Source organism: Gadus macrocephalus, chromosome 13 (assembly GCF_031168955.1).
Source record: "Gadus macrocephalus chromosome 13, ASM3116895v1".
Lineage (NCBI taxonomy): Eukaryota > Metazoa > Chordata > Actinopteri > Gadiformes > Gadidae > Gadus > Gadus macrocephalus.
Genome location: NC_082394.1, coordinates 20,093,746 through 20,107,454, shown reverse-complemented (window position 1 = coordinate 20,107,454; position 13,709 = coordinate 20,093,746). Strand labels below are relative to the sequence as shown.

The window sequence follows — 13,709 nt, the reverse complement described above, 5'->3', positions numbered from 1 at the left end:
AATTGAATGTTTATTTTTAAGCCTCGAAAGTTGCACTGGGTGCCTTTAAGACATACCTATTTGGCTCCAAGACATACCTATTGGTATCCATTTAATCATTTATTTATTATTGTATTGTTAAGCACCTTGTATTGCAGTTTTGCACGAAAGGCGCTATATAAATAAAGTACAATTTTATATTAATAAGTGTCCGGGAGAGGGCGGTAGTGTCCAGGTTTTCAGGAAGCAGTGTGATCAGAAGAAGAAGAAGAATTAACATTGTTGACGTCTTGCGTAAACACACTTGGTCAAGTGTAGCTTAATGTAGTAAATGTTGAAGGTAAAGTGAAGTTAAGTCCGGTTCACTAGACGTTACTAGACACACACTAAGCGGTGGTTGTAGAGGACTAAAGGGTGAGGTATGAACCAGTGAGAATGAGACCGCTGCTGGTTCCTCTAGGAGCACAATGTTTGGTCGAGGTTCGTTGTGTAAACATTAGTTAGATTATCCTTCAAGGAGTGGATGTAGTGGTGAGGACGTGTTCAGTAGCAGTGTTTGTAGAAGTATGACTGGTAAGAAGCAGTAGAGGGGACACAATGGGCGCAGCGGGGAGTGAGCCCTGCATCTACGACAAGCTGTCGGAGAGCATCCACATCCTCCGGCAGTCCGGCTACCGCTACGGGATGTCCGAGGGGGAGATCGAGAAGTTCATCAAGCAGGTCCTGGAGACCAATGAGCCCAGGAGAGACCCTCACCAATTCCCGGTCCTGCGAGCCACCCTGAAGGTTTGCTTCATATTGTTGTAGAAGGCTTGTTAGTCTGCTGATTGACACTGATGGACAAAGTGATGCTCTATCTACAATATATACGTATGTATAAATATTTCAGAGATATATTGTCTTCAGTTACAGTATTATCAGCAGCAGCCACACCTGCTGAGCTGATTGAACTTGATACTTATGGATCAGCCCTGTCTCTATGTCGTTTTTTAAGGGTTATTTATAACTTAAGTTCTTGCCTTCTAAAACAACTGCTGAAATGTACTGCAGGAAGAAGCAGGCGGTAAACCTTCATTACGACACTTCTACAGCCAGGAGGAAGCAGCCTGCATGTGCTTCTCAACCCTGTTTAACTGCTCTGTCCTCTCCAGTTCATTGTGGCGGTGGGGTTTCTTCTGCTGGTGGTGCTGGCCTTCACCTACCCTCAGAGCGACCCTCAGCTGGGGCTTGCCTCCCTGGGCTGCAGCAACTGGTCATCACCGCTCAGCCACGTCCGCTTGTTGTCTCTGCCCATTGCCAAGAAGTACAACCTCCAAGGTGTGCAGCTCTTCTGTAATCGACCCGTTGGATAGATGTTGTGATGTTTCATGTTATCAAGTTAAGTTTGAAAGGCATATGTGTATCTTTATTCCAATAAAGGGCAGCAAAAGGCGGTTGAATGTCGTTCTATAAACCTTTTTCTAAAACGTTGTCAGACACAGTGTAAAAGTAGGCTTGTGGTTGCAACATGAACACATTTCAAGTAGGAGCCTGAAACTGTTGTGTCCTCCTCTTCCATTGGAGGTTTCCATGAGTGGTGGAGTGCTGGGACACTGCGACAGAACCTCGTCAACTGCTCGGCCTGCTCGGAGATCTCCTCTGTGCTGGAGGTCCCAGAGACCCTAAAGGAGACGGTTGCGTTACGCAGGGGCCCGCAGCTGGTCCTACTCAAGGTAAACAACCACACCAAGCATGTCGGCTTCAGGTCCATCTAGAGTCAACATTCCCCATTGATTGGGAAAAGGTGTTTGGTGTTATTGATTTTAGTCAATTTGTTGTTAAGGTATGTAATGCTGGAAATCCTGCAAGAATTTAAGCCTGTCCAATGATTCCATTAAATTATTGGATGGCCTACTTGTCTGTCTTCATTTCTCCTCGGCTACCTTTGCGTGCTCTGATAATGACTGCTAGCGCATAACCAGAGTCTTCCACATGGCTTCCACACTAGGCAGAACTAATGCTAAACCTAGCAACTAGTAACATGTTTAGTGGCTTTGGAGGGAGGCCTGAAGGAAGGGGCGGGGCTTTTGCTGTTGGATGCTCTCAAAAACAAAATGACGAGCTGGTTTCTCCAGATGGCCTAGCTTGACTTAATGTGTGAAGAACTTAACCCATTCACTCGGCTGCTTTTCAAACAATCCCACACGTGCATTGGGGACATGGCAACCAGCCAACCCTCTTGTGGTCTCTCCCCCTCGCTGGTCTGCCAGGGCGGGCCGTCCCTGAGCCTGCAGCGGGAGCAGCTGGAGGAGCTCTACTCGGCCCACTCTGAGTCCATGTCTGTCCTGCTGGAGGAGGACGGCGCCCACACCACCGAGGACGGCTTCCCCCAGGGCCCGGCCAACTTCACCCTGCTCTGGTCTCTCTTTCTCACTGTCTCCATCTTCATATAATGTTTACAACACTGCTCTGGTCTCTGTCTCTCCATCTTCCTATCATTTATCCAACACTGTTCTCTGCCTGAGAACAGGCCATAATCTAACATGACAGTGATCTGAAACTCGTTCATGTTTCTAAAGTGGCAAATGTGAAATATTATAATAACCATTAATATTAATTCATAATATGATATTAATTAATTATTTTATGTTTAACCAACTCAAATATTTCTTAGATTTGATGCTTAATCATTACCATTATAAAGCATTGGAGTGTCTAGAAAACCAGTATGAATGAAATGTATTATTGTTATTGTTAGTGTGCTGCTGGTCACTGTGCCTGCCTCTGTATGAGACTATCAGATCTTAGACCGCTCCCAGCTCCCTCCGAGCAATCAGGGCATCGCACACCTGATAGGTCTCAGGGAATCCTTGTTGCCTGTCAAGTGAGATTGCTATGCAATGGTGGAGAAATTAAGGGATGGAGGAATCGGGGAGGGATTTTATGTTATTTTCACAATCTTTCTCTCTTCTCCCTCACAACATTCAACTCGTATCTACAGCATGTTGGAGTAAGAATTTGGGTGTTTGTTTTATGTTCTGATCACCAATGTCTGGCTTGTTTCTCCTGCGGACCCTGAAGGCGGTTCAGCTATGCCACCAGGGAGAAGGTTCTGCGCTGGTTGTTCCCCAAGGCAGAGCTCTGCCCCCTGCTGGACAGTGCGGGCACTACTCTGCAACGCTGCCTGGTCAGCCACAGCCCCAACTCTCAGAGCAGGGTGAGCTTTGGGGCCGACATGTTGGAAGGGAAAAACCTGTGGTACAACCTAGCAAAAAATATACCAAATATTAATCTATGAATAAATGAAGTCCTCCTTGCCCAGAAGGTAGTTCCTTATACTGTAGTAGAGTCTATACTATAAGTACAACATTGACGTTATATTGTTGTGACCGGTAGACAGTGTTGTGTGTAACGCGTTACAAAGTAAGTAAATCGTTAATACAGTAACATAACTACTTTTTCATGAAAAAAAGTTATGCGCAACTACTGAAAAAAATATGGTAATGAAACTTAGTTCCTTTTTCAATTCTGGCAATGTTACTTTTCCCAGGGACAGATTTGACAGCCATACTGCCTTCTCAGGCAGTATGCTATTGTGCGAGCAGGCAGGCGTGAGGCAAGCGCACCTGCGTGCTTGCGCATTAGTCCCTTCACAAGCTCTCATTCCACACCGTATGAGACAGACGCTGGTAGCGTGAAACTGTCTCTGCATCTCATCCACAGACATTGCTTCCACAGGCATTTTCCAAAGCCAGTCCTCACGACCACAGAGGCCAGCGGTGTAACAAGATAACAAACGCCGTCACTGTTTACCTGTGTAAGGGCATGGTTCCTTTTCAAAATGTCGATAGAAAGGTCTTGAAAGAGATGGTCAAAACACTCAATCCCAAGAACGCGTTACCTGCCCAGCCAAATTGAGATGCCAAAACTATACGGCAAGGTCCGCGAGCAAGTGGAGAAAGAAATCCATACTATTAAACATCAGTGTCTTTCGGAGAGTAACTTGAGAAAAGATTTTGGCTGCCTTACTAATATTTTACCCTTTAGAAGCATTTATATCGAAATTAGAAGATACAATTAACATACCGTGATATAATACCGTTACCGTCTCAAATCATACCGTGATATACATTTTAGTCCATACCGTACAGCCCTAGCTGGAGCCCTGGCTGCGCTATGAACCGATAAGCAGGAGCCCTGGTTGTGGAGCAGGGAGGGGTTATCCCCTCAAGTCTAGGCTCCGAGAACCAACGAACCTGCCCAGTCGTATGCCTCGTTTCCACCGGGCGGTGCCCTACTGTTCGGTGCGTTACACTGCGGCTCTGTTTGCTTACATTGGCGTTCTTGTAGCTCGCGGCCGGGCTTTGGAGCCCGCTGCCGTTTGTTATCTCGTTCCACTGCTGGCTTTTTTGGTCGTGAGGACTGGCTTTGGATGATACCTGCGGAAGCGATGTCTGTGGAAGAGATGCAGAGGCAGTTTCACGCTACCAGCGTCTGTCTCGTACGGTGTAGAATGAGAGCTTGTTAAGGGACTAATGCGCAAGCAGGCAGGCGTGCTTGCCTCAAGCCTGCCTGCTCACGCAATAGCATACTGCCTGAGAAGGCAGTATCGCTGTCAAATCTATCCCTGGGAAAAGTAACGTTACGCAGAATGAAAGAGGAACTACGTTTCGTTACCATATTTTTTCAATAGTTGCGTGTAACTCTACCTTTCACATGAAAAGGTAGTAATGTTACTGTGTTAACGTGTTACTTACTTTGTAACGCGTTACACACAACACTGTCTACCGGTCACGCGGTAACGTCAAAATCCATACCGTAGCGCAAATTCACACCGGTGTACGGTCTATACCGTTTGTACCGTACAGCCCTAGCTCCAGCCTATTCGTGAATAGACGGCCGGGCAGCTCGCCCGCGGAGCCCGCGAGGAGGATTGACAATGATCTATAAAGTCCCTCAAGCTTAATTGGCTTTACACCATGACCAACATTCTGAAACATCCATTAACATCCACATTTGCCTCAAACAATGTTAGGCTTACAGCCTATGTAAATTGTTGTGAAATAATGTTCTTGTTGTTCTTTTAATTGTTTGACCGTTCTGTTTGATATTGTGGAAAGGATGTTAGTGAATGATTCAGAGCATGATGCCTTTTTAAATGGCATCACTTTTGGCATCATGGTCTTCAGCTACAAACAATTGTAGCTGAAAATAAACATAAATAAAAAACACCCTGATACAACTTGAGTCTCACATAGTTATGCCACCATACGCCACTAACAGTGCAAGCAGACCAATGGCAACCAAGCGCGCAATCCTTCCTCCCTCACTTTAAAGAAAACACCAGCCGCCACTGGGTTACATATAAAATATAACCTGCCACCCGGATAAGCGGTTTGAAAATTAGGAGAGGAACATCAATATCAGGTAAAACCGAGTTTCGGTCGCTCAAAGGGTAGATAGCTCTGTGAGTAGCAGCGGGCCTATACATGTGGGTCTCTAGCTTACCATCGAAGCCCACGTAGGCCACCTAGCTTAGCTGCACCATTTCAGCATGTGACTCAGAGCGCTGAAAAATACCTGGGGTATAGGAAGGAGGTGTTTCTGTTAAGGAGCCATGTTTAATTAGACCCCCTCATCCCCTTGGTCTCTGAACCATGTGGTCCCCTCTGTGTTCAGGGGGTCGGGGTGCTGGGGTGGCTGGTGGTGGGAGAGGGGCTGCCGTCTCTACGCGTGCTCCCAGTGCATCGCTGTAGGAAACACTGCGGCTCATTCCACGTCTGGCTCCAGCCTGGGAACATCGGTCAGTCCTCCTACCCCTGGAGCCCTCTCTCTCTCTCTCGTGGTTCCCCATGTCAAGGCTGGGGTTATTTCTTGCTATGTTTTAGTTATTGCCAAGCTATCTTCAACAGTAACGATAGGTAACCTCAGAGGCAACGTCATATCTGATGCCAAACAACATTAATTTGAGTTAATTAGTCCTGGTTTGCACAGAAAGCCTCTCTGAAGTGTCGCTTGTCTCCCCTTCCTCCGTCTAGTGTATGCTGATCCACGCTACTGGCAGATGGAGCTCTTTCCAGGGAGCGGACAGAACATAGTCTGTGATGGTTCTGCTTTCTAAGGTGTGCGTCCAGGGGGCGTCTCCCAGGCTTTCATACTGAAGCTCTCTCACCGACCCTACTATTCAATCTGTGATGTTTTCTTCAGACCTTTGTTCATCATAAGCACTTCACTGTTCCAAAAAGTACGTTCAAAATATATTTTGAACATGTGATTGTATATAATTGTAAATAATAATTTTAATTCAGGACATTACCCGAGCACAGAAATTAGATATGTGCTTTGATGTTTAAATAAAGCTTTGAATGGTTTGTGTGGGGAGCATACAGTGAGATGCGGTCATTTAACCCAAACACAGAGCAGGTCCTAGTAAGCATAGGTGTGCCTTGAAGAGGGAACAACTGTCCGTGGTTAATGACACACGCCATATAGCCCAGGATGAGGTCTCAACCTGTGAGGTTAGGGTTACTTTTAGGCGCTTTCAACTGTAAAATACACACAGATAGTTAATTATTTCTGAAGCGTGCTAGATTTGTTCCCATACCAAACTAACCTTTTCTCCTGATCAGATGTAACAAACACAGGTCTGCGGTACAGGAAACCCCCCGATTTAAGGCTTATTTTATTTTGGCGGTCACGACAGGGAAGAACATGGATATCCACGGCAATATGAGCTGCTGGCGCCCTGCTGCAGTTGAACACTGGCCAGTGGCACATGGGACATTATTAATTGGTATCAGAGACAAGAACGGGATTCTTACGCTGTCACCTCCACACTAACAAACATGTGTTTACTACAAAGGATCCTCTCTAAGGCAAGCGAACAATGAGAATGGTTTTATCATGGGTCCCCTTTTTGCTTTTGTACATGGTTGTGCCACCCTAGTGCTCTGTCCTTCCTGTTCCTCAGCACACACTTGGCCGTCTGCAGACGCCTCGGGACAGCCCACCTAGCTTGGGGGGAGGGGGGGGTTTGGGTTCCTTCCAGCTCTGATATTGAGATGAAAACTGCCTTCAAAACAATAAATGGCCTTTACAACCTGATCCGCACATTGTAACACATTACAACACATGTCGACATACCAGGATCTGATCCTAGCACTACTGGCCATCAAACTGGGTGTATGGGTGTGAGTGTGTGTATATGAAGGTAGTTGGTTCCTTATATGTGTTTCTTGAAAAAAATATTGCTTTGGTGTGTAAGATGAGTAAATTGTCAATGAGGTTAATTAAAATTTTGAGTAGCCAATCTGTCAGCATTAATGTCAATATAATCAAAATAAATAAGAAAATTATAACTAAAGGCAATTGTGTTGATTGTCTTTCCCTTTGGATAAAGTAATTGTGTAAAGTGTTACAGGTCATTCAATGACCTGTAAAGTGCTGCACTAACAGATCAAATCTATTTGTGTGGCTCAGCTGTCATTGAACTGCCATGTTTGTCATAAATTATCATCACTTTTGTGTTTTGTGAGCACACCCGGCCGAGGGGCATTCCATCAAAGTCGCTAACGAACGCGGCGCTTAGTTGATTAACCCCGGTTAGAACTAAAGCCAACTTCCACTTGAGGCTAAAGCCATCCCATCAACGCAGTTCAGCCGCGCCTCGATCAGGTTTGTTCAAGGCCGGCTTACGTTATCGTTGTATATATCGTTGTATATATCGTTATATAACTCAAAAAGGGAACACCGTAACCATTAATAAATACAGGAGGGCTATCTGGCAAAAAAATTACGATCTGTTGAATGCATAAGTAGGATTAAGCGTAACATATTTTAATTGAAAGTCGTACATATTGAGCGCGTGCAATACATATCTCGTGAGCGAGCGTAATCCAGGCTTACCGCTCAAGTAAGCCTGACAGTTAGCCTGCTACCGACCAGTTAGTTAGGTCGGATGAGTTGCCATGGTTACTTAGCGGATTCCCATAAATCAGGTAAATGGAACGCAACTCTAGCTGAAAGTAGCGAGGCTAAGCGAAATAACCCCGGATTTGCCTTTAGCTTGGTTGATGGAATACCCCTCAGGGCTGTTAAACCGTGTATGTTTTCAACACGAGGCGGCATCTCATCTCAAAGTGATGCAGTATTAAAATTGCCTTTCTCAATCTGTTCTTTAACCAACAGAGGGCGATAACTTGCTTTTTATATGTCGGGTTCAAAACGTTGCCACCACACTGCTCTCTTTAAGACTTGTAACTGCATTGTTAGGGTGACTCACACGCCAAGGCCTGCAACCCCCCAGTGGAGGGCAGAGAGAGACGGCTCTGAAGCATGAGGCTACTGCTGGTTCTTGGCTCCTTGTTGGTTCAGTGGCCCCTCAGGAACCCAATCGACAGGGCATTTCTTGGCTCTGCTTGTTAATGTTGAGTAAAACAAATGTTTATTCAAGAGAGGAAGCGACACACTGGGTTATTTTGCAGGCTTTGTTGGTGTTTTCCGTGTCTTTAAAGAGTCAACAACAGCCAGACAGAACTGTTCCTGGTCTTGGCTGTGCGACCAGAACATCCAACACGGCTCCATCCCTCCCCAGCTGAGTGGTGATCCGGTTCAGTTCCCCCTTCTGTCCCATTGAATGAGCTGGCAACTGATGAAACGTATGCCAATTGGTTCTATAGCTGGCAATTAAAGAGCCTAACACGTGGCCTTCAACCAGCCTGTCCTGCTAATCACCACCACAACATGAGGACCAGATCATCTCCCACAATCTTCAGATGTCAAACTAGATCTTTCGATTTTTTGGTGAAGAAAAAGGTATAGACTACTACAGAGCTATTATTTGATTGTCATTTATTAAAAATGAAAGCCTATCAGTTTGTTGGTAACATGTTCTGTGGGAACATGGTTGACTGTCTCTGTATGAGCCGCTACAGATTTGAGACTGCCTCTGTGGGCCTCTATAGATCTAAGACCGTCTCTATAAAGCACTATAGATCTGAGACTGCCTCTATGAGCCACTAAAGATCTGAGACTGCATCTATGAGCCACTGTAGATCTGAGACTGCCTCTATGAGCCACTAAAGATCTGAGAGTGCCTCTACGAGCCACTATAGATCCGAGCCTGCCTCTGAATAAACAACTATAGATCTGAGACTGCCTCTATGAGTCACTATAGATCTGAGACTGCCTCTTTGAGCCGCTATAGATCTGAGACTGCCTCTACGAGCCACTGTAGATCTGAGACTGCCTCTATGAGCCTCTGTAGATCTGGGACTGCCTTCGGTTCCGAATAAGGGCATCTTTTCCCTGATTGGTTTCGGGACTCCATCACGCATGTCCATCACAGATGCTTCTCAATGGCAGAGAAACCGTGGGAAGGCGGGATCTAGGGTTTAGTTTAAAAACATGCTCCTGCTCTCTTCTCTTTAGGACTCTCCTATCTCTTTTGAATAGCAGTTAAATCTCTTTTTTTGAGGGCTGTGTCATGTGCGGAAAATATAGAGCAGTTTAGTATTATTCATGTATTCTATTGGAAAGTATTAACAATGTGCCTCAAGCCACAACAATGTCACTACTTCTCTCACATTTCAAATAATAAAGTTGCATAAAATTTCCTCCCCAAACAACACAAAATTCCCATAGCCAAAATGAAGTCCCTTTATAAGAAGATTATAAAAAAAAACTCAACCCACCTTAATCGTAATCGAAAATTCGTGCTGATCTTGATATGCTAAATAATTGACTTATGACAACAGGATATTAAAGTTACAAAGTAACTTCAAACATGAATAGGCAGGCCTATGTAATATTAAATATTAAATTTATAATAAATCTGATGCTACAAAGACCGATAAACAACCATGCACTGCCCCGCTGCCCAGCCTTCCCCCCGCCCAGAGTTGTCAAGGCAACCATAAGGACCCCTTATTGTCCTATGATTTTGTAGGGAGGCCCGCCAAGGGTTTGTTTTGGTCGCACGGGCTGAAGCCGTGATAATGGAGAGGGAGTTCATAGCTCCACTTTCTGTGCACCAAGAATACTTTCCAACAGGCCAAGTGCAGGCTCACGGGAGCAGGAAGAGGTGTGTGGGCCTCAGTAGTATTGTGCTCCATGTTGATACCGCCTGTCAGGGAACCATTCCCACACCAGACAGCCCGCTTCTTCCATGGCTCTACAGGGATTGTATCTTAGCAACGCTCTTGGGTGGACAGCTATTGATATGCAAAGAGAGGGCTGAGGGAGGGGAGATGTGAACAATGCAAACCTTATTGCGGTCTGGCTTTCCCTTTCTTTGGCTAGGAAAAGGCTAATCTAAGTAGGAGGACAACTATTTCTACTCACAGAGCCACTGTCCAACTCATAGGGCAGGAACTATCATCATACCGCCCTGCTGGTCAGTATGTATGTATGGTTGAATCTTCCCTTTCTGCCCCTAGAAACTATGTCTGTGGAATTATAAAGTGACTGGCAATCTCTCATAGATATTAAGATTGTATGTGATTTTTATTTAAAGAAAGAAGGCTAGAATATTAATCATTAAAAGTATCTATAATGTGTGGAAGAGTTGATGAATATCAATCCATTCATACATTTAAGGTTGAACGTTTATTAATGTTTCCAATTCATGAAATTATATTTCATTAATTATATGAAATTTTGGTCCTAAATTGTTATACAATTAGTAGCCTTATATTCTGTGCTCAATTCTTCGGCATACATCAGTGATCTCAACACTGGATGCAGGTCTGATATCTCAGTCTGACGCCAGAGGCAGGGGGGGGGGGGGATCTGTCTGGTACACCTGGACTATGCAGGAGTAGTCCAGGCCTAAGGGTTTGCTTGGCATCTTTTCATGCAGACGTCCTTGTTCATATCTTCAGGGAGACTTTTAGTGGATATTGTATTTGTCAATTTCATACCGTATCCTTTTCTTTGCAACAGGACGAAGAAGCGCTGAGTGGTTTAATAATAACAAACATTTACGAAAGCGTGAACTTTCATCTCTGAACACATCCTCTTTAAAGGGATGTGGCCCTGCCTGGTGTCGCCATGTCGCTGATTCAATACTGGTCCTAGTTGTGATGAACTGCATCACAACCTGCACTGAGAAGACCAGGCTGGGGATATGGAATCATAAACTAATTTGGTCTTTTAGTATTAGGTAGTGATATTTGCAGCAGCAAAGGATCTCAGACACAGAGAACCAATAGACAGCTTGTTTATTTCTGTTCCAGATACAGTACATACTACAGTTAGGAGCTGAGGACTCACTGGACATCTGTCAACGACTTATCAAAAATAATCGGAATAATAAAAAAGAAAACCCTTGTTTCATTCAACAAGTTAAAGGATTCAAACGCAGAGATCACCTTACTGGCTTGAAGTATATCTCAGCCACTCTTCATTCTCTCAGAAGAAAATACAGAATATACAGAATAGAATAAAAAACACACCAAATAATTTCACATCTTTTGTACTGAGTGTAACACGTCGGAGGGAGGAGGGAGACGAAGGAGTCCCGTTCTGGTGAGCGCTGGAACAAGGCGGTTAGCAGGAGGTCACCTTGGCCACCGCGGGGGGGCTCTCCATCTTCCTCTTGCAGGGGGCTTCCTGCTTCTCTGAGAGGGGGGTCAGCAATGGCATGTCCAGGTCCTTATTGGAGGACGGTGTGGAGCCCAGGGAGGAGGGCGAGGGCGAGGAGAGGGGGCGATGAGCGGGGACGGCGGCTGGGGGGAGGGGCGGCGAGGAGGCGGCCCCGTCGTTGAGGCACTCCTCACAGCAGCAGCAACAGCAGTTGACGAAGGCCTGGCCCAGCGGGCCGCACAGACACAGCAGCAGCACTGGCGTGACGGCGCTGCGGACGAACAGGAGGAGCTGGCCCACCAGCTCCAGCAGGGCCCTGGGGGCCGGGCTCATGGGGACGGGGGCGTAGGCCAGGGTGATGTTACAGGCGTTCTCCGGCAGGTTGCACACGGCGTACACCACGGCGAAGGCCGTCACCGCCGACGCGTGCCTCCGCTCCCGTCTCAGGTGCTGGCGAGTCTTAAGGGAGGAGGACGAGGAGCCGGAGCAGGGCGTGAGGGAGCGCTCCCCGGGCGCCCGGCCCCCCGGGGAGGGCTGCTGCTGCTGCTGCGCGGCGATGCGGCGCGTCACCAGGGTGCAGCCTAGGGTGAAGAGCAGCGGCAGGCAGAAGTAGCAGCCAAAGTACCACCACATGCGGGCCTCGTGGTAGGTCAGCACCAGGGAGTACAGGGTCTCGGGGAGCTCCGTGGAGGGCAGGCGGACACACATGTCCACCAAGAAAGCGCTGCTCTGCAGTTTGGCGGCCGCGGAGGTGGGGGTGTCCTGAGGGTCCGAGCTGGAGGGGCCATTGTAGGGTGCAGCCGCTGAGCCGGGGATGTGTTCCTGAGTGAGCTGCCACAGCAGCAGCTCAGGGGTGGCCAGCACCATGGAGCCCACCCAGATGACGGACAGCTTGGCCAGGATGGACTGACAGGGCTCCACCTCAGACGTCTGGAGCCTCCTGGGGTTGGTGGTGGCGTAGAACCGGTCGATGCTCAGGGCACACAGGCTGAAGGTTGCCACGCCCAGGGAGGTGACCTGGAGGAGGAGAGCGAGGGGGGTGGGGGGGGGCAGACATAAGAACGAGGCGATGAAGGGAGGCAGGTCACACCACTGCATTGACACTGAAGCTCCAATGGGTCAAGCGGAAATATTGGGAATGCGTTTCAAATAAAACAATCACACTTAAAACAAAGAGCTGTGCATTATTAGGTCTCAATTATAATAATAACTCTGAAAAACTACACAAACTTTTTTCTCTGTCGACTATACATAAAAACACTGTTAATACTATTCACCTCCAGATAGGGGACGATGCGACAGGACAGGTCCCCCATCAGCCGGGTGGTGGTGAGCTCGTTGAACACCACCACAGGCAGGCAGAAGAACAGCACCACGAAGTCCCACAGGGCCAGGCTTGCCAGGATGCTGTTCCACGTCGTTTTCAGGTAGTAATTGTGCCACACGGTGCACATCAAGGTCAGGTTTCCCACGATGCCCACCGCGAAGAGGACGAGGGCCAGCAGCATCACGGCGTAGGCCCCGTAGGAGCGCTCGGTGACGGGGTACAGGCGGTTCTGGGTCACCACCGTCTCACTGATAGAGGAGTTTCTGGAGTCTTGAGGTGGACCGTGAGGCGGGCCGTGAAGCGGACCGTGAGGGGGACCCTGAGGGGTGGTGAAATAACCGTGGGGGTCGGAAGGTCTCGCCTGTCTGTAGTTATTGAGGACAGGTGGTTCACGCTTTTTAAAGACCCCGTCCTTTGCTCCTCGGACGGGTCTTCTCCGGGGGACTTGCTTCGAGAAGGAATCAGCCGAGATGGTCTCATCCGCAAACTTGACTTGACCTATTTGACTTGAAGTTAAATAGGATTGTTTTCTTCCTTCCTCGTGCACAGAGTCCGCCGAGACCCCGAGGGACCCGGTTCCACTGGTCAGGACTACGAGCAAGAGAAACAAACTCAAGTTGAACTCCATAACTTCTTCTCCGACTATCCAAACAACAGTTGTCTCAGAATATCAGTCTATGTTTCCCAACGACCTCCGGCACAGCACACATTAGGCCATTTCTGGCTCCGGACATAACCAGTAGATGAGTTCTCTCGGTGTGGAAGTTCCTCACAAGTGTCCGTGGTCCTCGTTCCTCTTCTATTTGAAGAGCGTCCATGTGACGCCTGGCTCGGGATGGTG

General features: G+C 47.3%; 2 protein-coding genes across 3 annotated transcripts; one reads left to right on the top strand and one right to left on the bottom strand.

Annotated features, from left to right (window-relative positions):
• Positions 1–216: 216 nt before the first annotated feature.
• Positions 217–7,321, top strand: c13h6orf89 (chromosome 13 C6orf89 homolog). Of its 2 annotated transcripts, XM_060069479.1 has the most exons (7): positions 217–765; positions 1,131–1,296; positions 1,543–1,691; positions 2,229–2,377; positions 3,040–3,175; positions 5,638–5,761; positions 5,997–7,321. In XM_060069479.1, exons 1-7 carry the CDS (start codon positions 577–579, stop codon positions 6,077–6,079), a joined length of 996 nt encoding a protein of 331 aa, XP_059925462.1. In that variant the 5' UTR covers positions 217–576; the 3' UTR covers positions 6,080–7,321. The 2 variants fall into 2 exon arrangements, with proteins under 2 accessions (XP_059925462.1, XP_059925463.1); XM_060069480.1 differs by lacking the exon at positions 5,638–5,761 and having other exon boundaries at positions 220–765.
• A 3,839-nt stretch (positions 7,322–11,160) lies between these two features.
• Positions 11,161–13,696, bottom strand: gpr37l1a (G protein-coupled receptor 37 like 1a). Its single transcript, XM_060068675.1, has 2 exons — positions 12,819–13,696; positions 11,161–12,558 (listed from the first exon to the last, which is right to left on the bottom strand). Exons 1-2 carry the CDS (start codon positions 13,494–13,496, stop codon positions 11,506–11,508), a joined length of 1,731 nt encoding a protein of 576 aa, XP_059924658.1. The 5' UTR covers positions 13,497–13,696; the 3' UTR covers positions 11,161–11,505.
• Positions 13,697–13,709: the final 13 nt, after the last annotated feature.

Coding starts and splice junctions, on each gene's coding strand:
- c13h6orf89 (XM_060069479.1), top strand. CDS start 577: ATGGGCGCAGCGGGGAGTGAGCCCTGCATCTACGACAAGCTGTCGGAG. Junction 1,692..2,228: donor CGCAGCTGGTCCTACTCAAG/GTAAACAACCAC, acceptor CTGGTCTGCCAG/GGCGGGCCGTCCCTGAGCCT. Junction 2,378..3,039: donor GCCAACTTCACCCTGCTCTG/GTCTCTCTTTCT, acceptor CGGACCCTGAAG/GCGGTTCAGCTATGCCACCA.
- gpr37l1a (XM_060068675.1), bottom strand. CDS start 13,496: ATGGAGTTCAACTTGAGTTTGTTTCTCTTGCTCGTAGTCCTGACCAGT. Junction 12,559..12,818: donor GCATCGTCCCCTATCTGGAG/GTGAATAGTATT, acceptor CTCCTCCTCCAG/GTCACCTCCCTGGGCGTGGC.